The 24640-nt window shown below is 34.4% G+C and overlaps 1 protein-coding gene across 1 annotated transcript in view; it reads left to right on the top strand.

Moving 5' to 3' along the window:
• Positions 1 to 24640, top strand: part of EPHA3 (EPH receptor A3) — a 397715-nt gene that overhangs the window by 326084 nt on the left and 46991 nt on the right. The window contains exons 10-12 of the mRNA XM_007500776.3: positions 2878 to 3003; positions 14251 to 14436; positions 24155 to 24216. Of these exons, the coding sequence (XP_007500838.1) occupies positions 2878 to 3003; positions 14251 to 14436; positions 24155 to 24216 (374 nt within the window). The remainder of the gene's footprint in view (positions 1 to 2877; positions 3004 to 14250; positions 14437 to 24154; positions 24217 to 24640) is intronic.

Genomic DNA, 24640 nt, shown 5'->3' with positions numbered 1-24640 from the left:
AATTTAACAAGACAAAGAGACATTAGCCAATTGAGAAGGCGGTTTGTAAAAAAAAAATTGTTTCAAATTAGTCAAGGATTATTTCAAAACTAGTTGCACTAACTGGATGAATATGAACCTTGATGAATTAAGGAGAGTGTCAGTGTATGTTTATAATGGGCATGAAATGAAAGATGCCAATGATAGTGATATAGTGGATGCATTAATAAAGGAGATAAAAGCATTAAAGGGAAAAATTGAAAGGCTTGAAAAAGGTAATACAATTTTTGGGATAGCCATGGCTCTAGTGCGAGAATATAGAAACCAGAGACCAATGTGTTACTTGTGTGGAAAAAGGGGACACCTGATTATAAATTGCAGATGCTGGATTCATATATTCTAAATAATGGTGAGAATTTTAGGAATAACTATTCTTGGAACAATAACTATTTTAGAAATAATAACAACAAAAAATTTCCAAAATAACAGAATGATGCAACTATTTCTAATCCAAAGCAATGACAGTCCCATTTTCAGTAGTTATTTTAAGGTTCCTTTTTAGGTTTTTATCCATTCTAAGTTAAAAGCAAAACAAACGAAACCCTCCAACTTTAGCATCTTATTTTATATCTGAAAGTTGTCCAGTCAGCCTCCTGGCTTTGAAGTTCCAGCAGATATATTTCAGTCCAGCCCTGAGCTTCAAGTGTCCTTGGAAATCACAAGGAAAGCAAGCTAGAAAGCACTCATTCTTGTTTCCAAGTTGAAGCAATGCAAGCACCAGCTGCCAGATGAAGCAAGTGTTGAGTTAGCAGAACCGATCTCTTTCTTTTGCCCTGTATTCTCTCATTTATTTGCCTCTTATATTTGAAAAAGGAAATGACTGAGTAATGTTACTCCCTTCTCAAATCTCCATCCCAGCCCACCTAATCAGACCTGAGTTTCACTGCTAGAAAACTATTTTCTAGAGTATTTAATGACTCCTTTTTGACAAATTTCCAATAGAGTAGGTCCTTAAGTGTTCAAAAAATGGTCACTGGGTTCAAAGGAAGTATTGGACATTTTTACCTGAACATTGTGGCCATTAAATTCATGGTGATTGTTTTGACTCTCAGTAATATAATATGACATGTAAAGAAATTTACAATTTCCTTGAAGTACTCTATTATTATCTTGCCTAATTTTATTATATTATAAATATCTCTATTTCAAGACAGCATTGGGGGACTTGTTTGGCACTTTGTAGGCCACTTAATTTCTCTGAGTCTCACTTTCTGCATCAGTAAAATGGGCATGATATCAGTATTAGTAGCTACTTTAAAGTACTTTGTAAAGTCTAACATAAATAATTATGAATAATATAGTGAATTGAAATGTACCTTTAGACTCAAGAATAACACTTGGCTTCTAGTCTTATTCTAACAAATATTCACTTTGTGACCATAGGCCAGTCAAAACCCTATTGGATTGTAAGATTGAGAGGAATTGTTAATAGGCAGAAGGAATTTCTGCTATATGTAATTACAAAGTAGAAATAAGGAGCCAAACCCCCCACTAAGCAAGTTATTATTGAACTGAATGTTTCTAATTTTGAAAAATGAAATGATAACAATAAAAAACTCACTCTGCCTTCCAAGGAGTAATAGAAATAAAACCTAATGATCCATGCATTCTCATTCTAACAGTGGAGGATTGTTTGTTCCTAAAAATTAAACAGAACCAGGAAATAGTCTATGATTATTAGGTATCATGATATATTTTTCACTTAAAACATTTTTTATCTAATTAACTGCCTATTAGCTATATGATCATGGATAAGCAACATCAGTTCTCTGACCTAATTTAGGTTTACACAATATTTAAGACTAAAAGAAATCAAATGATCTAGTGAAATTTCTATATTATCTCTTTGGTGTTTAATTTAAGTCACTTAGCAGTCAAAGTTGTTCCCATTATGTTAAATTAAGAACTTCAAATTCAGATGTGGTGGCATCATACATAAATCTTTTTGACATATATACATAAAAAAGTATTTATATTTTTGTTTAACTTGTTTCACCTAAATTCTTAGATATTCTTGAAATTGTTTTATCTTCAAAGCCATAAAGATATCATTTCAAAATTGTTTATTCCCAGAGAGCTTTATATTATTTTATGAGTATTTATTTTGCTTGAATTTAGATTTTATTTCCTTGAAGATATTACAGGGATTATATATAAAGCCTGAAACCCTCTTATAAGATCTCTTCAAATCATATTCATTAAGTATGCTGTATTATTAATTGCATTGACATTAGTTAATTAATATTGATAAAGACAATAATGCTTTTTGTCTCCTTGGACTCGATTAAATGGACAACTAGGGCTTTGTAGATCTGGGCCTAAAATGGAAATAAAGAAGGGTGAATTCCACTCTGTAAGACGCTCAAAATATTTTTAGCCTCTTGCTATTGGTTTACTTGCCTTTCTTGATAACAGGAATAATTTTGTTATTTGCTCATAACTGTGAAGACTTAGTGCGTTGCTTTCCTTACACATATTTGTTATTCATTAAAGCTTTGTTGAAAGGAACTAAATTGTAGAACTAGATTAGTAAAGCACTCACTGGTATTTCTAGTTCTCAAAGCTTCTGAGGTGTTATGACAAAAATAGTGACCTCTGAAACTAACTTTTATATTTTATCTTAGTAATTAAAAATAATACTTGTTTATGTTATATGGCTCGATGTCTGTCAATATTTGGGATATCAGAGAAGAGGTGAATGCTAGTTACATTTCCCAAGTGTAAGGTACTTTTGCCTTTATCAATAATTTGTTCAATTTTTATTTGTACCATAGTTTTTCTTGGTGCTTAGAACCCAGCTAAAATAACATGTTCTTGTCTTGTCCCCTTCTTTAACAGTAAAGCTCCCAGGTCTCAGGACATATGTAGACCCCCATACATATGAAGACCCTAACCAGGCTGTCCATGAATTTGCCAAGGAGTTGGATGCTACCAGTATATCCATTGACAAAGTTGTTGGAGCAGGTAAACAGTATAATGTAGTTCTTTTTAAAAAGAGATCAAGACAGCATCTGGATCTGTGTCATCATCATGTTCATCGCATTCTTCATCATCCTCTCTATGCCTCATTTAAATACAAATCAAGGCATCACCAAATGATGTTGCTGGTTTTCTTTGAAAACATAAAACAGCAATAACAAACTTGCTATCTGTAAGGCAAGCTAGATCTCTCAGTAGATAGTGTTGGCCTTGAAATCAAGATGACATGAATTCCAATCCTACCTCAGACACTAATTCACTATGTGGCCCTGGACAAGTCATTTAACTTCTCTATAAAATGAGGACAATAAAAATACCTAATTTAAAAAGTTGTCATAAGGATCAAATTAGATAATATTTATAAAGCTCTTGGTTGAATTTAAAGTGATATAAATGCTGGCTGACATCATTATCGTTAATATTATTATCTGTGTGTATATTTTATCTGTATCTCTGTATAAAAATAGCCAGTATACAATGGCAAGAAGGATAGCAAGGTCCACTCATTTTCCTTGTGCTGAATACATTACTACATTTTCTCTTGAAAAGGTACGAGGCTGAAATTTCAAGTAGTGGAGGTGTGCTGAATGAGATTTAATTATTTCAAAGGTGCCAGACTTATAAACCTATTAAGCACAACATTCTTACTTAAGATCTATTCAGCTATTCAGATGGCAGGAAAAGAAAAACCTTCCCAAAATGACCCTGTTGATTTGTCACAAAAACGGATCCTATGGATTTTAAAGTACAGCTTTATCTTATTTTAAATAAACTCAATATATGAAAATCTATTTGGACATCAAAGCTTGGCAACTTACCTTATAAAATGATCATTGGTCAGATTTCTTTAAGCTTCAAGCTTCTCTAACTTAATTCCAGATATGATCATCAAAAATGGAGCATGCAAAATTTTGGAGAGTATCTTTTTAGAAGAAATGATAAACACTGGATCGGAATCCCCTAGGACCAATCTCCTTACAGATACATACACATACACAGGGGATCTGGTTGTGTTAGCTCCTTAAAGTCATCTATCATTCTTTGACTGGCATAAATATAACACATGTGCGTGCTTGTATATGCATGTGCACTTCGATATGTTATATAGACACTGCACATAGACATTGTGTGTATATATATATATATGCTATTTAAAGAATGGTAGAATTCTATAAAAACCTAATTGATATAATGAAATAATTGGTTTGTGTTCTGTTTTGTTGTATTTTCACTTATGAATGGAGTATAGATAGAAGCAATTCTAGTGCACTATAGAAACATGGAGAAAATGCCAAGGAACCAAGGGCTTATTGGTCATTCATTACCAAGGGGCAGTTAGGTGTTACAATGGAGATAGCACTTGCCTTGGAGTATGGAAGACTTGAGTTCAAATCTACCCTCAGATACATGTATAACCCTGCACAAGTCACTTAACCCTGTTTATCTCAGTTTTTTCAGAGAAGGAAATGCTGAACCTCTATAATATCATTGCCAGGTAAACCTCAAAAGGGGACACAAATAATCAGACACAAATGAAAACAGCTGAACAATAACAATCTAAATTAAAATAAACCACAAAGACAAGATGATAAAAAATTGAAATACTGAAACAAATCTCTTTCAGTTATCTCAATCATGTTATTGAAAGTCACATCACCTCTACAGAAACATATTAGAAGGATTTAGAACTGATTTACTTTTATAAGGGGGATTTTTATTTTCAATATGTCAGGAAGGCAGTATGGCAGCAAATAGAGAATTTGCTTTAGAAAGAGCTTGTTACTTTCTGAACCTTTTAAGTTATCCATTACTTTTAAACCCTACTTTTTTAAAATAAAATTTTGATACTTTTTGTTTCTCTATAGCACTCATTTCCAAATGTGACTCATACTTATCCTCCAAGAAAACCATTCATTTTTTAAGAAAACAAGAAAGAGAAACAGACAGACTGAGAAAGAAAGAAAGAAAGAAAGAAAGAAAGAAAGAAAGAAAGAAAGAAAGAAAGAAAGAAAGAAAGAAAGAAAGAAAGAAAGGAAGGAAGGAAGGAAGGAAGGAAGGAAGGAAGGAAGGAAGGAAGGAAGGAAGGAAGGAAGGAAGGAAGGAAGGAAGGAAGGAAGGGAGAGATAAAGAGAAAGAGAGAACGGAAGGAAGGAAAGAAGGAAGGATGAAAGAAAGAGAGAAAGAAAGAGAGAGAGACAAAAAGAAAAACAACCAACATATTAACAGCATTTGACACTGTCTATAATAGTGCATAATCATGTTCCACTAGTGCTACAAAGAAGGGTGAGATATGTATTTTCTTAACTTTTACTGTTGGATCAAGCTTAACATCTGACATTTAATATTGTTATTTAAAGTACAAGTTGGTCATTTCTTAGAGGAAGTTAGTTTTATTTATTTGTTTTTCCTCCCTAGTTCAAACTTCAAGAGAGCTTCATGATTAATGAATTTATTTTGAAACTCCCCTTACAACCACATTGCCTCAGAGTCAAAATAGAGCTAATTAGGAATCTTTTTTTTTTTCTTTCCCCAAGGCTATAGCTTTACACTAATTGCCCTTCATCATGAAATTTTATTTTTCGCTTGTTTTAATATTGCCCCACAAGAGTGCACTGTTCTCCATCATCTTTGGGGGAAGTGGTAGCTTGCTGCCCAAAGACTTTCAGAGAGGTTGATGAGATGAGGAAGAAAGGAAAGAGGAGAAACTTAGACACAATTAACACCCCAATTTAGAAGTTTATGTTTATGACTTTATTAGTTTGAGACAATTCTCTATTGGCCTTTGGTTTGAGTGACCTTTCTACTTTCATGACAATGGCAGAAGTTTAAGTTTATTTTATATATATATATATATAAATATATAAAATATGAATATATATTATATATTTAAAACAGGCTTAAGAGAGCAATCATGCTCATTAAAATATTTTAAGTGAAAAAGACAGATATGGGAAGTCAATTCCCAAGACTTCACTAAGTTTGTAATAGGATTTGTTATAAAGTTTACTGGTGTTCTTTTATTATTGTAGTATGAGTTTTAAGTTGATTTTCTTCTTCTGTCCAATTTACATTTAGATATAGATAAATACATATCATTTGAATGGCTTCAAGCTATGATCTTTAGCTGTTAGATTAAATATAATGTCCAGTACCAAAACACAAGCTTAGTTCCAGATGTAAAATATAGCTATTTGGTTTGTAAGGCACACTCATTTTATAACTGACTTTATATACATTGATGGTACCTTGAATTTTGCTGTTGGATTCCATATTCACAAAAACATGAATCCAAAGGGATCTAAAAGACCTACCTTCCCTGAGTCTCTACCCACTCCCAAACTGTCAAGTTGAAATAAGACATTATAAAGCTACACTGGATTTCAACCCAAGTGTGTACAGCCTTTCTTTCCATCCTAGAATCAATACTCTGAATTGGCTCCAAGGCAGAAAAGTGGTAAGGGCCAGGAAATGGGAGTTAAGTGACTTGCCCAGGGTCACACACCTGGGAAATGTCTAAGGTCAGATTTGAGACCAGGACTTCATGTTTCTAGTCTTGGCTCTCGAGCCACCAAGCCACCTAGCTGCCCCTTTTATAATACATTTTTAAAGGAAAATATTTTCCTAGACCTTAATCCAGATCTTTGATTTAACACTATGGCATATTTCTTCTCAAGAGCAATTACACACTGGATTTGAAATTTGGTCCAGAATGGATTCTTTATGAGAGCATAGCTGTTCCAAGGAAAATACACAATGCTTTGCACAAAGTAAGCCCTAATATTATTCCTTCCTTCCTTTCAAAAGAAAGAATGTAAAAAACATAAAAAATTAAAAAAAAAGTAGTTCCCTCACTCAGGAAAGCCTTAGTCTACTGGAGGAGACAATGTGACATAAGGTGATGATGTTGGGAGGAAGCCAGGAAGTAGATATACATAGGGAGAGAATTCTATGAAAATGTCCAGAATTGGGTGACAGTGTCATGGATGAGGCACAACAAGGAGGCAAGTGTCAGCAGATACTAGGATAGAGAGAGGGAAGCAAATTATAGGAAGACAGGAAACGCATTCGGGAGCAGGTAATAAAGGGCTTTCAATGCCAAATAGAATATTTTGTATTTGATCTTAGAAGTGATAGTTTTGTTTTGTTGGTTTTAAAATGTTTTTAAATAGATAATAAAGCTGATTAATAGGAGGTATGTGTGACATGGCCAGACCGATGCTGAAGGAACATCAATTTGACAACGGAGTATAGATTGGACTAGAGTGAGGTGAGACTTGAGGCAAGGACACCAACCAGCAACCCATGACAATATTTCCAATGTGAAAGGATGAGGACCTGGCAATGGGATGGGAGCGGTGTTGGAATTGAAAAAGGAGCCCATAGAAAAGACAATTTGGAGGTAAAAGCAAAGAAAACCACCAGAAGAGGTTTGGAGTAAAAGACAGAGTGAAGAGGAGTGGATGACTCCAAGAATCTAGGTGATTAGGAAGAAAGTTGTATTTGCAACAGTAATAGAAAAATTAGGAAGAAGGGAGGGTTTGGGAGAAAAGATACTGACTGTAAGATGTCTACAGGACAGCCACTTAGAGGCAGTTAGAATAACTAGAGGACAGGAAGAAGGGTAACAATGGACAGATAGATCTGAGAGTTACATGAATAGGGATGACATGAGAGCTGATGAGATCACCAAGTGAAATAGTTCAGAGGAGGGAAAGAAGAAAGTCCAGAATAATGACAGTCCTTGTTAGTCTAAGTACGGATATGACGGATGAGCAGAGAACAAGGAGAAAAAAGTGCCTCAAGAGACAAAGAATCAAGAAAAAGATGGTCATCAGGGTTAAAGGCTGTAGAGGGGTCAAGAAGGTTGATGATAAAGAAAAGGTAATTAGATGTGACAATTAAGAGATTTTTGGTGGGGGCATCTGGGTGGCTCAGTGGATTGAGAGTCAGCCCCAGAGATGGGAGATCCTGGGTTCAAATCTGACCTCAGCCACTTCCTAGTTGTGTGACCCTGGGCAAGTCACTTAACCCCCATCGCCTAGCCTTTACTGCTGCTCTTCTGCCTTAGAACCAATACCCAGTATTGATTCTAAGATGGAAGGCAAGGGTTTAATAAACAGAGAAATTATTGGTGACTTTGAATAGAGAAGTTTCATTTGAATTACCTACCTACTTATAAATATATATAATATATCATAACTGGAACTGATATGACATAATTTATCCTCACATTAACAGTAACCCATTTTACAACACCCCCAACAACTGATTACCCAGGTTCTACTTTAAGTCATCCAATGATGGAAAACTTCCTATTTATCAAGGAAGCAATTATACTTTTGGACAAATGTTTGTTATTGTTGTGCTTACAGTGAAACAAACACATGTTTCCACAACTTTAACCCCATTGAATCTAGTTCTGTTTCAAGGATGTAACAAATTATATCCAATTCATCATTCCCTTCTCAGCCCCCCAAATTCCTGAAAAAAGCTATCATGCACTCATTACCTTCTTTTTCCTAAGATTTTTTGAGAAAATCCTTTAACCAGCCCCCACGTGGAATGATAGTAAGTCCCTCTCCCCATCCTTAGTGACTCTCAATGAATGTGCTTCAGTTTATTAATATTATTTCAAAATGTGACACTAAGAGCTGATCACAGTATTGAAGGTAGGGATTGACCAAGAGTAGAGTACAATGGGATGATTTTTGCCTTCTTTCATTTTAGATACTCTTTTTAAATTAGTGCCAGCTATCATATTAAAGCATACAGAGTTTGCAATCTTCATTCACTGAACAACTGGGTTATGAAACCTCTATATCAGATTCATTATCCTTCCTTTGCTTGAATTTCTCCTGGAACGAGTAGATAATTACTTACTGTCAGTCAGTCAACATGCATTTATTAAATGCCTGCTATGGACCAGGCATCATGCTAAGATTTAAGAATCAAAACAAAACAAAACAAACACAATCCTTGGTTTTAAGGGACTCGAAGTCTAATGGAAGGGAAAACATGCAAACAGCTGTGAACAAACAAGATACACACATACAAGATGAACTGAGGAAAATTTCAGAGGGAAGACACTAGTATTAAGGAGGCCTAGGAAGGACTTATTGAACAAGATGAGACATTAGCTGAGACTTGAAGGAGACCAGAGAGGAGAGAGATCATGGCAGACATGAGAGACAGTCCGTCAAAATGCTCAGGATCCCATTTCACTTTTGGACCACAAAAGGGTTCTGGATGTACCTCCTCTTAAGATGAAAATGTTGTTATATTTGTGTCCCTCCATGAAAGGTGATGCTGCAATTTATTTTATTTGTCCTGAAGCTACCCCGTCCATGCCTTTAAGGTTATTTTTCAGGTTTGGCATTCTGAAATGGTTTATCCCACCCATATCTTTCAAGTCTAAACTTTTAGACTTTCTCTCACCCGCATTCATTTTATTTACCTTTCTCTGGACCTTTTCTCAGTTCTTCTGTCTTACTTGAGGTGCAGCGGTCAGAACTATATGAGCTAAAGAAGAAGCTTCAAAAATACATAATATCTGTATGTAGACTCTAAACGATCACCCTAGTGCAAATATTAATATGGAAATGGGTCTCGATCAGTGACACATGTGAAACCCAGTGGAATTGTTTGTTGGCTGTGGGGTGGTGGGGAGTGAGGAGGAGAGGGAAAGAACATGAATCATGGAACCATGGAAAAACATTCTAAATGAATTAATTAAATGAAAATTTTCAATGAAAATATATAATATCCTTAGTCCTATTCATTTTCAATTTAATATGATAATCGCTTGTTCTGAGGAAAATTTCTTAAACATAAAGCTATTGAGGGTAGAATTGCAAGTCCAGATTCTTTTTTAACCAAGGTCTGTCGACTATAATTGAGAACCTGGTTTATCTTTTTAAAAGACTATTTACATAATTGCTTTTTAAAAAGACATTTTATTTAAATTGTAGAAAGAAGTATTTTTGAAGGTCATTGAAAAGAATAATTCCATTTAGTGACCTCATTGCCTTCTCCAGTTTTTATAAATGTATTATCTATCATTACTAACAATGGAACTTAGTTCAACACCCCAATTGGTATTTGCTGAAGAAGTTTTAAGTTGGAATCTGAACTAAACCCCACTCTCATGCCTCTTTGTGGCATGAAGGGACGTAACTCCTGATTGTCAAATGCTAGGTCATAGTAGATATGAGATGCAGTGATGAAAAAAAAAAAGAACTAAACCAAGAAATAAAAAATTCTTTAAGAGAATTAAATTATGTATTTAAATCAGATTTCAGTTAATTCATTGTCATCTTTATTGACATAAATAAAATCTATCTTAAAAGTAGGTTTCTTCTTAGATACGAATGACATGTTATGAGAATTAACCAGTATGTCCAATTCAGCAAATGTTTATAAGCAACTACCATGTGCAGGCACTATGTCAGGCATTAGGGTTACAGAAATTTAATGAGATAAATTATCTGACCTCAGAGAGCTTGCAAGACATGCTGTCCCCTTATAATCTGCTAAAATGGAGGAGACTTTAGTAATCATAAATTCTAACCCAGACATAAAAGGAATAATTCATTTAATCTACCCAAGCAGTCATCCAACCCTACTTGAAGATTTCCAAGGAGAGGGAACCACTACCTCTTTGGAGTGGACAATTTTTTTTGGACTTCTCTCATTGTCAGAAAGATTTTCTTGACACAAAACTTAAATTTGTCTCTGTTTGGCCCAGAAAGGTACAAAAGATCACATGTTCTCCCTCCTTTATATAATAGCCCTTTAAAAACTTGAATGTATCCATCATGTCCCTCTTAAGTCTTGTCTCCAAGTCTGAATTCCTTCAACTGATTCTTCTAGGTTACCTCGACCATCCGAGCTGTCTTCTAATCAATACCCTTCTACTCACTAATGGTCTTATAAAACTAAGGTGATTAGAACTGAACACAATTTTCCAGATGAAGTCTGAAAGATTTGAGTGGGACTATTGCTTCTAAGTTATATTCATCTTAATAGAGACCAAGATTATATTAGCTTTTTTGGTTCCCTATCACAGTGATAACTCACGTGGATCATCTGGTCCACTAAAATCCAAGATAATTTCCAGACCTAATATCTCTTCATACCTTACATATATTATACTTTATTTTAAACACAAAAACCTTGAAAAGCAGCAAAGACTAGTCATTGGGGTTAAGTGACTTGTCCAGGTTCACACAGCTAGGAAGTGTGTGAGGCCAGATTTGCATCCAAGACCTCCCATTTGTAAGTCTGTCTCTCATGGAAACTGACTCACTCTCAGGCATTCATTGAATGACTATAACCACAGATCTAGGTAGGGAACAACTCTAAAATAAGAAAATATTTAATTAAGATAAAAATAAGTTATAAAACAATGTCAACCTCAGCCCTTATTTCTAAATGTGTACAATACATTTCTACTTTTATCTCTGCAAAGCAAATTGAAAATGAATTCCTTCCAGATGACCAGCTACAGCGAGAGAAATTTCAAGCTTAGTCTTTCTCTCTCATTAGCCAAAATAAGAGAATCATTTCCTTTTTTAACTGCATAAAAACTGCTCCTGCTCATGGGTGCAGCCCATTGCTCTTTAATTCTGTTCTCCAGCATAGCTGTTGAGGTTTCTAGCTTAATTTTCCTCAGACACCAATTGCTGATTGCCAAGTTGCCCCTGGTCTTTGGCACAGCTCCTGTTTGGCGCTTCCTTTTTCATGATCACAAACTCAGCAAAGATAACTGTTGCTCCTCTATTCTTTAAGGTGACAAAGTATCTTTCCCTGAATATTTCATGGAGAGGAAAGCAGATCTCTGCAGCCTTGGTGGGGAATTCTTAACTCACTCTTTAGACCTCTCCCCTACTCCTTTACTTCTTCTGGCCCTTCTTACCTCTACTGGATCACTCATATTCCCTCAGGAGGTAAAAAAGGGATAAATACAGGATGTTGCACACAAGGTATGCTTGGAGATGCCACTGACTTTATATGTTTGTTAGGTGATTAGTATTTCTTTGGGATGGGATTTTTTAATAAAAAATTATTTGTTGGTGTGCTACATTAAAATACTCAGTTAATTCTATGCCTCTATTAGCGAAGGCATAATTTATAAAAAGTTATATTTATGTGTAAAACCATAAGCCGACCTTGGCCAATCTGCACAGTTCCATTGGACATTATTCAGGAACAAGATATTTTTGCCTTTTTCTAGCTTGATATTTCCTGGTTCATCCCTTTCCTTTTCTCCTAAAGAATATTCTCCCATTAATAGTCTTCTATTCCTCTACTGCCTTGAGTCTTCGGTTCTACAGAGCATGGTTGTAGAATAAAAAAAATTCAAGTCTACAGATGATAAGTAAGTGTAAGAAAATTTAAGGAACTTATAAAGGGCATTAGAAAATCAAAGAAATATCATTCATTTCGTTGGAGAGTAAAAAGGAGAAAGGGATAGCAAGTGTCCCTGTGCCCATTTCTCTTTGGGCAGAGGCATAAAACATATTTAGAAGATAGAACTCCAAATGAGAAAATGAACAGAACTGCATCAATCACAAATGCAGATAGAGAGTAGTCATTCTATGGATAGATAGATAGATAGATAGATAGATAGATAGATAGATAGATAGATAGACTCATTCATTAGCCTCTAAATGTGTCTCTGAGGTATGTAAATGAATTGGTGATATAAATTTTTATATCTGGAAAAAACCCACTTTGACCATTATAGTTAAAAGAGAACTAAAAACTAGTAGAAAAGACAGGTTGAGTTTCTCCTTATTCTGTGATTAGTATCAGCAGTTAAAGTATATGAAACTACCTCTGTTAGGATAAAGTAGTTCAGGGATTGAAGATGAGCATTTTCCCAAAATATATGATTATACTTTATTGATACAAAAGTGAGCAAATATGTCAATATTACTCAAAGGTATTCTTTGAAAAGATAGTCTGGGAAATTTACATTTAACCAATATATTAAACTAAGATTTTTTATGTTAAAATATATCGAATCAAATCTGGTCTTAGACACTTCTTCGCTGGGTGCTCTAGGCGAATCACTTAACTCCCATAGCCTGGCCCTTATCTTTCTTCTTGGAAGCTTTGGAACCAATACAGAATAATGATGGAGGTAGAAGGGAAGGGCTAAACATATGTCAGAAAAGAAGAAATTAAACTAAATGCTTATAATAGCATTTTCTTAATAACATCACATAATCTATTAGAGTGGCCTCTAGTCTTTGTATGAGGTGTCAAATATACATTCAAATTTGAGCATTTCAACAATTAAAGGAGTATTCTCTGATTTTAAAACCTGATGATTTTTCTTGGTATATTCTGAGTCAAAAATATCTGACTCAATAAATACTCTTCTATTTCTCACAGTGACTATGAGATATATTACAAAAAGGATTAATAATGCTTCCTATAAAATAATGTTTTAATAGTGCTCAAATAAATACTTTTAAAACTATTTTTGGTCTATGGAATTTTTAAAAGACCACTATGTCTTAGTTAATGGGTACATGCTTATTTTCATTATTTGTTTGATATAGTTGTCATTTTTGTTTATTTTCAAATTCAGAAATGGAAAAATGGAGTTGATCTACAATATCTTTATGTCTCATACATGTATGATATACTATATTTCATCCCTTTCTGCCTAGGAGTTCAGAGAATTTTATAGCTAGTATGTGAATAATCCTCCAAAAGTCCTATAAAGTAAATCAGTAGCAGATGTTATCTTCCTCATTTTCCAGAAGTTCAGTGACAAGGCCAAATGCCCATCTTAATGGAAACAATGCAGCTGAGTATCTGAAATAGTTGTGAGGACTCAATCTATGGCACAAGTGGTAGGCAGGAACTGTCTGTAGAGACACTGGCAATTTCTCAGAGTAGAAGAAAAATCTGAAGCAGTGTCTTATCCTCCTGCTGCCTTCCCCTGTTTCTGAATCTATAATGATAGAGCTAGAAAAGTAGAGAAATCAAAGGATTTTGGACGCTCCTACTATGAACGTTCATTACTTAGTATATACTGGGATTTCCTAGACATTCTCACAGACTATCATATTTAACTATCATATTTATTTCATATCATATCACATTTAACTATCATATTAATTATAGTATTTACTGTGAATCATACAAAAATGAATAAAGGGAAATTTAGGATTCTTGGAATTGACTTAACTTCCCCTCTGTTCCCCTCTTCTCTTCCAGGTGAATTTGGAGAAGTATGTAGTGGCCGCTTGAAGCTTCCTTCCAAAAAAGAGATTTCAGTAGCCATCAAAACTCTCAAAGTAGGATACACTGACAAGCAGAGGAGAGACTTCTTGGGGGAAGCCAGTATCATGGGCCAGTTTGACCATCCCAATATCATTCGACTTGAAGGAGTTGTTACCAAAAGTAAGTCTTTAGCAAACTTCTTTGGGGAATACATGCCAAGTTTGTTTAATCTCACTTAGTTAACGTTATTCCCTTATAGTTGTCCACACACAACTATCATGGGCTATTGTACAAAGCAGAACTCCATTGTTCAAAGAGAAGGCTAAGGTTAGTGTTTCCAATCCAACTGACTTGGCTCCCAGGTTGTCACTTTTCCTGAATTGGCCACATATTTATTTAGGATTTGGGGAACTTAAATTCACAAATTTAGACCTTGAAACAACTTTAGAGGTTCTAAGATCACTTCAGAACATTCAACAGTGAAGATCAGAGTGGATCCAGAAGCTATTGTGATGCCAAGCTTCTACGAGATCCGAATCATTCTGGAAATGTAAAGATCGAGGTAGGAACTAGGCTAGTCTGGGAGCGAATTTTAAAGGCACTTTAGGATCCCTTTCAGAAATACTGACCCTGTTTTTCCTACTTTTCATTTCACCCCTCCTGCTTATTATTGCACAAGCTGACTCAGAGAGGCCCTTTGGAGGTGATTGTGGAATTCCTAAGCTGGCCCCAATTGCAACCAGAATCTACAGGGCATGTGCATTAGTTGCCTTAAAGTTCAAGGGTTCTCCTAGGTTTGAAGCAACCGTTCTCTAGGCAAATTACATCAATAGAAAATTTCTCCCATTGAAATAGACTAATAAAGACTTTGATACAGTTTAGGAAATAATTAATTTGTTCTACATTTGAGCACTATTTGGCCAATAGACATTATCTTATTAATGCAAATGTTGACGCTTCTGTGCATTTTATAATACTTGCCATATATTATCATTCATCTAGTATTGATTGCCAATTATATCCTTAATTCTTACTTCATAGAAGTGTCAAATTCAAATGGACTTTGTGTTCTTTCCAAAAATTCTTTGGGGAATAAGAGGCTTTTCATTTCCCTTCATTATAGTGTGGGTAGGTCAGTATATACTCAGAAATTCAACTGGACATTCCAAGTATATGTAGAAGCACAGTTATTCATTTTGTTTTATACTTTAGCCACAGTATAAGGAGAATATGGACAGAAGCACTGTGGGGCTGCTTTCTTGCAGAAAAATGCTCTGATTAAATCATGTCCTTTGAATTAGTTTTGAGCATCCTATTAAGGACTTTGGTTTGAATTTATTTACGTTTCAGAGAGACAGTTAGTTGCTGAACAACGTAAAAAGTACAGGTCAAACTACCCCCTCCCCATTCCCACCCATGGCATCCAAACTTCAGGATTTTCTGGCCACAGGTAATATACCTCTTGCTATGGAGTTGGGCAATATTTGTACATGTTTCTATGGGAACAGGATCGATTTCATTGGCAGATTCCCATAACCTATTAAATTTAATTAGATAGTAGAATTCCTTCTTTCCAGAGTAATGCATTATTGAAAGCGTGCCATTATATGTTGATTTCCACTTCCTCTAACTAGAAGTACCTACAGTGAGAAGTCAGACTGAGCACTAGTACCCCTTGTGTCTATGGTGCTTGTTTTTTGTTTTTCCTGATGTGGCCTTTGTCCCGAAGATTATAGGATCATGCCTAAATGCTTACAGGCAGTCAAGGGCATTCTGAAGAAATTTAGGAAAGAGAAAAGAAGAAGGATATAAATTGTCAGTAACATATGTAAAAACACCATATTCATGCCTGATCTTGTAACTGACTCATATAGATTACAAATGGCTTATTCTTAGGATAAAAACCCTACATTTGATATATCTCCCTGGCCAAAGAAGTATGGAAGGTTTGCCAAATCTGTCTCTATAAATCCCAGCAATTTTATGTATTGCAAACATAATAGGGTTCCAGACCCAGGATTAGATTGTGACCTCTCTTTGTGGAGGATCTAAGAGCTATTAGTCTGGCACATTATAACATCTGGGAGTAAGGAGCAGTGACTTAGAATATAGCTAGCATGGTACATTTAAGAGCGCAGAGATGTAATGTTTTATAAACAAAGCATGTTCTTTTGCCCAATCACAACCTTTTGTTCCTTTACAAAGGCCATGGTGTTATTGATAGAAAGCTGAAAGGATCACAAACAAAAAATAAAACAATAATAGCAAAACTGGCGATTGGGACAAATATGCAATTGACTAAAATTGACAAATATTCCACATCAAAGTTTATAAAATAATTCTTTTCATGATATCTTTTAGAGGATAGTATGCGAGGATCATCAGCCCATTTTACATATGGGGACATTGTTAAGGACATAATTAAGTAAACTTCCCAGAGTCAATGGAGAAACTAGAATTTCAAACTTACACCTTCTGATGTAAGTCTGATGCTCTTTCTTTTTCACAACAAATGGATAGCATGAGGATTGGGAAGTGAAGATAGCTTTTTAATTGGTTCATTTTGAGCACATCATTTCCAATTCATGAGTTAAGGGATCTCTTTATCTCTTTCTAACTCTTCTTACTGCCTCTGTTTTGTCTTTCACTCTCTCAGACATGGTCCTTTGGCATAGGCAAATTTGCTCATCATTGCTTTTACTTGCAGACTTAAAAAAATATTCTTTGAGCCACTAAGTCTGTCATGTCTCCTTTGCAAGTCAGTCTAAGCAAGTTCTCTATTCAATCATTATATTCTTGGCTCATTTCCAGCTAGGCTATTAACAATTTTAATAGTGGGGTTTCTGTCCCAAAGGTCTTCAATGTAAATGTTCATGTTACTTTTTAACAAGAGAAGGCAGAAAGAGTGTCTGACCTTCAGAAAAGCCGAACAATAGGAGACATATTGTCTTCTGGAAACCAAGCCCCCAAATCTATAATAATATATACCATAATTCCTGAGCTGATTGCTCGTATATGTATTCCTTTAAGTTATTATTGCAACAACAATTCTCGTCCTCTAGTAGAACAGGAGTGCCTTCCCAGTTGTAGCATCTATGTATTTTTATTGACTAAGTTAAAGACATTACTTGGAAAGAGCTTGCAAGGGATTTTAATCCTTGAGTTTTTATTGGGGAAATAAATGGGGGAGATTGCTTGGCAGTAACTTTGCATTCCCACGGGCCTTCAAGGTGCCTTCCTCTCATGGCATTAGGTTTTAGGAGGCTTCTAGAACATATTTTGCCCAAGCTTTAAAGTATATACTTTCTATCAGAGAGAGGTCTGAGCATGGGATTGGTTGACTGTATCTTACACCACTTATTGCAGATGTGATGGGATACATTAGTTGAATAAGATATCATTCTTTTGTTCCACTGCTACATTAGTCCCTTGTTTCATATTTCTTCCTTTCTAAACTTGTCTTCTACATGGGTCTCCAGGGTGCTTTCTAGCCAGTGCTCTTAATAGCCAACACACATGTGCTGCTTAGTTCACTAATAATTTACAGAAATGTGTAGCCTGTTAGTATAATAAATTTTAGAAACACCGTTGACATAAGTTGTTATCATGCATTAATGGTTGCATTTTTGATGAATGAGTGTCGAACTCTCCTTTAAAGTTCTATGGAACATGTGTTTTAGACTGGGTACATTTTAATTTAATGAATAAAATGTATTCTGCATATCAGAAAACAAATAAGACAGAAGAGGAGAGTTTTAAATATTGGAAGGTTTTATTTCTTTTCTCGAGAATGTAAGTGGGCATGTTTTTATTATGCACGATTTCATCCCATGAAAGAGTAGTTTTGTTATATGTAGTTGTAAGTAGCATATCTTTCACCCAGCCAGAAGTTTTAAAGGATGAGGCACATTTTAACACTGGAGCTAAAGTGCACAACATCACCAACGTCAGACCGACCATTTTACACTGACCCCTTCGACAAACCACATCTGCTTCTAGGACTATTTTCATAGCATCATGAATCACAGCAGAAAGGGACAAAAGTTATCATGTTGTCGAATCCCTTCATTTACAATTTTGGAAACTGAGATCCAGAGATCACGTGATTTGCTTAGGATCAAGCAAGTAGTAGAGTAAAGGTTCAAACAACAATCCTTTGACTCCAGACTCGGTACTCTTTCCTATTACATTTTGGTTTAATATGCATTTATCAGACATCCACTCTGTACCAAAGTTCAGTATTCCTGTCTGAGGCTGGGGACAGGGTACAAAAGAATAGAATATAAAATCCCTGCCCTCAGATATCTTCAAGTAGTATTATCAGACATGCATACATTAAGATAACATCTCCTGTTAGAGAAGTTCTTTGTGTAAGGGAAAGAAGCACTCTGCTTACTGAGTACACTCCTGGTTCTGATACTGATTAGTTTTCTGACCTTAGGCAAGACATAGAAACCCTTTGAACCTCAATTTCCTCATTTATAAAAATGGATTAAATAATCCTAGAATTATTTCTCTCCCAAGGTTGTGTGCTTAATCAAACTTAAAGTGCTATATGTAGGTAAAGATAGCATTTGTTATGGGTCTTTTTGTTATCATTCAGTTGTGTCTGATTCTTTGTAACCACATTTTGGATTTTCTTGGTAAAGACTGCAGTGGTTTGCCAGTAAAATAAGCTCCAGCTTATTTTACAAAAGAGTAACTGAGGCATACAGAGTTAGGTGACTTGCTCAGGGTCACACGGTATTCCATCCTTCTAGCTGGCCTATATTTTTTATGATACAAACTAGAAATAAATACTGATGATTTCTGAGCTGGTGTGATAGAAGAAACATTACTAATCAGTTTATTATTGTTGTTGTTGTTATTCAGTCTTGCATTAGGTTTTGAAAGATATGGCAATCACTGAACAACCTGATTATTTCATATTTGATCCAGTTTGCTAATACAGTCTCTATAGGTACTTGAGAAGGAGAATGGCTTGAGAAAAATAAAAAGTGAGAAAAATGACCATCACTTTTTATAGTGATTTTACTGGATGTTCACAAATGAGAATTTGGCTTAAGAAATCATCCTCTTCCTATAAAATATTCCTGGAGAAATAACTTTGTGCATCAACTAATATAACTTTTATCTAATCAAAGTAAAGAAAAGTAGGAGATTTATGTAGTCACTCTCATGGAGGGCTGGCAAAATACATTTCTGAATTTCTCCCTTCTTACTGGCTTTTATCAATTTCATCCTTGATTAAGCTTTCTAGATATCACCTTCATCCTGATTACATTATCACAACAGCATATATCTGGTAACCAGTATTAAGATTTTTTCCTTCTTTTTTCTCTAGTATTCTCAAGCATTCCTTTGCTTTTTATGGCTTTATAAAGTCATATTTTTCTGACTTCCATGGAGAAAGATGAATGATTTATGATGTAAACATGGGAAGTTAATATCTGCTTCCCATTTGGAATTTAGAAATGGCATTTAGGAATTTGTAGAGTACTTTGACATGATTATATAAGAAAAATGTATATATGTGCAAAATAGCAACATTTAGTAAGTAATAAAGTCAGGCTCCAACACTGAAAAATCTTTCATTATTTCTGATTTCATCGGTTATCATTTTCCTTTAAGCTTCCTTATTCTGGGGAAAAAAGATTATAGAGAAGATTGAAAATAGACATCTCATACTTCATCTGAAATCCCTTGTTTCTTTGTTTTTTAATCTTTCATTCCTCATTTTAGATTTAGACAGAAAGTGCAATGGTATTCATGGTCAGTAGTTGTCACTAAGGCTCTGAACTTATTGTAGTAGATCAATGTAGTTTTTTTCATCTTAATTGTGGAAGTTTTGACAGTTTATCTCTAATGATCCAAATGAATGAAAATTAGGAATTCATTTTTCAAACTTATCCCTGACCACTTCTGCTTCTTGGGATCCATTCTAATGACAGCATTGATTTAGTGTTCACTATTTATAGAATTCTGATGGATAGTAGCAATACTGTCAAGGGAACATATGGCCTCTACCATCAATGAGCAAATATGCTCACATCTTTTTGGATAAATACAATGACAAATGCAAATGTGTGAATGAAGAATGAAATGTAAATATGTTGAGTATTAAGGAGCTAAACTGCATCTGAACATTAGGGTGATGGATGAGGATAGTTCAAAAGCTTCGAGGACTTTTTGAGAGGTAAGAAAGGGTATAGTTTGATAGAGAGGGGATGATTTCAAATGGAATATTTTTTAAAGTAATTCCAATAATTTTTTGAGAAATCTCTTCCTCCCTAAAACTTCGATCTTGTTAAAAAGTTCATGTGAACCACTAAAATATTGAAAATAAATATTGACTCTTCACAATATGTCTATCAGACTCTGGTTTGCTGATTCTTATACCTTGGTGCAAAAGGATGTAGAAGTTGGAATACTTTGCTGTGGAAAAATGGAAAAGCAAAAAGTCAGGAGGGGAAAAACTTGATAAGCAAAGAAAGGGCCTCAATTATGTACAAACTCAAAAATGACTTTAATTATATTAAATTATATGGCAAATATCTGACTTTTCTGCAGAGTTTTGGGATCATAAAGTATGTCAATAACTCAGTTAATTTATTAGGGATGGAAGAAGGCAGTAAATTGGTAGCTGGGCAAGAAAACACACACAATACATATATATTTACACAGTAACATATATGCATACATTCATATTTATATCTATATAGTCTCCAACTATCACAGTTTTCTAGATTTATGGCTCCCTTATGAAATGTCATTTAATATATTAAATAACATTATATACAGTTATACAGAATGCATATTTAACTGTATTTATATGCATGTTTATTTACATATGCATTCATATGTGTATATATTGTCTCTGGGTATATAATATACATGCATATGTCCATATTAGCTACTAGTTCCCTTAGGGATCAAACCACAAGGATTGAATAAAGAAGCTAAAAGAGATCAAAGGTTGAGAAGAAGATGAAAATTTTACATTTCTTTCTGAATATGAGATCAGTTGTAATTCTAGGGGAAAGGAATGCCATAGTTTTAGGACTTTTTCCAAAGCTCTTCTAGACATTATTGATTGAAATAGAATAGTCAGGATCTGTGACTCCACAATTATGAGTAATTCTGTATCTTTACTGTAATTTATGTGGATACATTCATTGATTGGTAAATTGATTAAGTCAGAGGAAGAATTTTATGGAATGGGAAAAAAGAGGTTGTTTCCTCTCTCTTGGGAGAGATTCAGTTTGCTAAGTAAATTAAGTATAACCTTTGAGGTTCTAAGTCTATAATTCATTTCATTCATGACCATTGTCACTTATGAGGATTAAATAAATATATAGAAAGCAGAGATGAGATTGCAGAATGGCAACTCAAGTTTCACAATGAAATAGAACATCAGGGGAAATAGACCATCTGGATGGTTCCTAATTTTAAGTATTGTGAGGTAATAAAAGAACAAATATGACTTAATTTTGTTTCCTCCAACACACTTAAAGAATAGCTTTAATTCTTGAGATTTTGCGGAAGCCACTATAGATTACAGTATGATCATTCAGCTACTTTGTCCTTCCTTCTTCTTTTGCTCATCTTTTGTGCACACTTTATTTGTTCACTTTCTGAAAATTAATAGAAGGATATGCAGCCAAATTTTTCAAAAAATAAAGCTTTCTTCAGAAAGAGTATGTGGAGATCATGTAATCTAATTTTTTATAGGTTACGATCAGTAACCCTAGAGAGGTTGCATGACATCCAGGTCAAACAAATATTACTAAAGTCAAAACCAGAACTCATATCTCCTGACTCTCAGATGTAATCAGTCATAATTCTGCCATAGGGCAGTTAGGTTCTGGATTGCACGAATATGAATAATTCCATTTGGTAGAATTATGATGCACACTTTAGTGCTGTTCAGTATAGGGGAGAGGGATTCGTCATTAGCTCAATTTAAAAAAAAAAAGCTAATGCTACCTCTTCCCTTTGACAGGTTTCTCTGTTTTTATTTAAGATTTTTTATTTGAGAATTTAATAATTTTCTTCTTAAATGAAATGAATGTAGTTTGGGGGAAATAGAGAGAGTGCACAGAAAAAAAAATAAACAGTTTATATTCTATGTGTATTTTCTCCTAATTTGGAAGAATCAGATTTGCATCACTATCCAGCTCTACCAATGCTTTAATGCATTAGTAAATTATATTCAATTCCATATGAATTTGATTAGTGGGACCCAGTCATCTTAACTGGACTCTTAAACCATAGATTATGAAACTGAATAGGCCACCTTTGTAGCCTTATTTCACATTACCTTCCTTTATCTACTCTAAATTCCAACCACATTAACCTCCTTGCTGCTCACAAAACTCTTCATTCTGTCTTCTATCTCCATTCCCTTCCATAGCTATTGACTGTGCCTGAATCATATTCCCTTCTAGCCCTTAGAATGCCTTTTTTCAGTCTCAGCTCAGGTGCCACTATCTATGAGAAGACATTTACGATCCCTCTAATTGTTAATGTTTTCTTTCTTCTCAAGGTATTTTGTATTTTCTCATCCATTTGCTTGTTGCTGAGTAAAATGTAAGCTATTTGAAGGCAAGACACTCAATTATTAGGTTTGATATTCTTAGATGACTAGTGTCGTAACTAGAACATAATAGGTACTGAATAAAAGAAAAAAGATTTAACTATATACTTCTGCATTTCATTTAATGTATTATTTCATTAGTGTAGATATTCCAGTCCTCCACACAAGATCTCTTTTAAAATTAAATGACTATTAATGCAATTGTCAGATGTTCATTTGTTATTTTTCTCTGTCAAACAAGACAAAATCACCTCCATTTCCAGTTATTTAGCCCTATCTAGTATGCAAGACACATTGGCAACATTTAACCTGTTTACACCGGGAATGTGCCTTTCTTTTGCCCTTTGTGTTACCTGTAAAAAAATCTGTCTGTCTATCTATCTATCTATCTATCTATCTATCTATCTATCTATCTATCTGTCTGTCTGTCTGGCTGTCTGTTTGTCTATACATACTTTTAGTGATTTACAAAAAGACAGTGTTCCATTGTCAAGAGTTCTTCATATGAAAAACCATGGTTTGAATCATACTTCTGTTACTCATTATCTCTGGGTCTCAGTTTACTTAGCTTTAGAATAAAAGGGAAATCCCTTCTTCCTTTTAATGTAAAATCATATGGAAAAAGTAAATAAAAGTCAGCTTTATAGAGTGCTTAAAAACAAATTTTCATGAATCTAAGCTAGTCTTTTTAATTTGGCAACTAATAATTATCTTAAGGCTTGTTGTCACTATCCTGTTCTTCTCATGTCCCTTCTGAAGCTTTCCTTCTGATCATTTTAGGATTCATTAACACTTCTCTATAGGGGAGAGGAAAAAAAGATGAAATTCAAATCAGTTTCCCAATTCATTTTTTTATTCTTTTGAAAGTTGACAACAGATGTAATAATAACAAGTCTAATTAAGGAGTTGCAAAGTATAGTCGAGGCCTCGGATTATTTGTATATTTCAATGATTTGTGTTATCACTGATACTCTTAACACTTCCCATCAGATACTGATTTACCCTGAAAAGCATTGGGAAAGGAAACTGAATTTGAAATTAAAGGAACAGAATTCAAATCCCAGCTCTGTCATTTATAATCTCTTTTAGTTTGGTCAAGTTACTTAATGCCTCTTGCCCTGAGTTTTTCCTCTGGAAAATGAAGGGGTACAGGCTAATTAGATATTTTCAAAGTTCCTTTTGGTTCCTCATACAGATCCTGTGAATCTATGGATTGTTTCAGATGATGTTTTTTTTAATGCATATTTCACATCCTCAACCAACTGAGAAAGATGTTTAATCTTTTTTTAAAATATATTTCAGGTAAACCGGTCATGATTGTCACAGAATACATGGAGAATGGCTCCTTGGACAGCTTCTTACGAGTATGTACAAGAATCACTAATTAATGAGGCGCTCTATTAATGTCTCTTTTTAGAATATTTCTGTATTTTCTTGTTTTTAAATTTTGTTGATAAAAATATCATTAATTATCTCCTACAGTATCTCCAAAGTTTGAATTGTGATACACTCATTTACAATTTGACATCTTTATTCATGCTCACATTAAAAAACCCTTAAAGAGCACATAAGCTTTATTAACTACGTTCTATCTAAAGAACAATTGATCTGATAGACTAGAAATTACTATTGTAAACTGAAATCATCTGGGTTAATTTAACAATTTGCTATTGTGACATGTCCATCAAGTAACAGTAAATAGAGTATTGTCTGGTTTTTTTCCTTGCCCTATACAAATGGAATGAATTGTTGGTATTGTTATAGACGTCCTCTTATGTTACGCCAAGC

Source organism: Monodelphis domestica, chromosome 8 (genome assembly GCF_027887165.1).
Source record: "Monodelphis domestica isolate mMonDom1 chromosome 8, mMonDom1.pri, whole genome shotgun sequence".
NCBI lineage: Eukaryota > Metazoa > Chordata > Mammalia > Didelphimorphia > Didelphidae > Monodelphis > Monodelphis domestica.
This window is presented reverse-complemented; position numbering and strand designations above follow the sequence as displayed.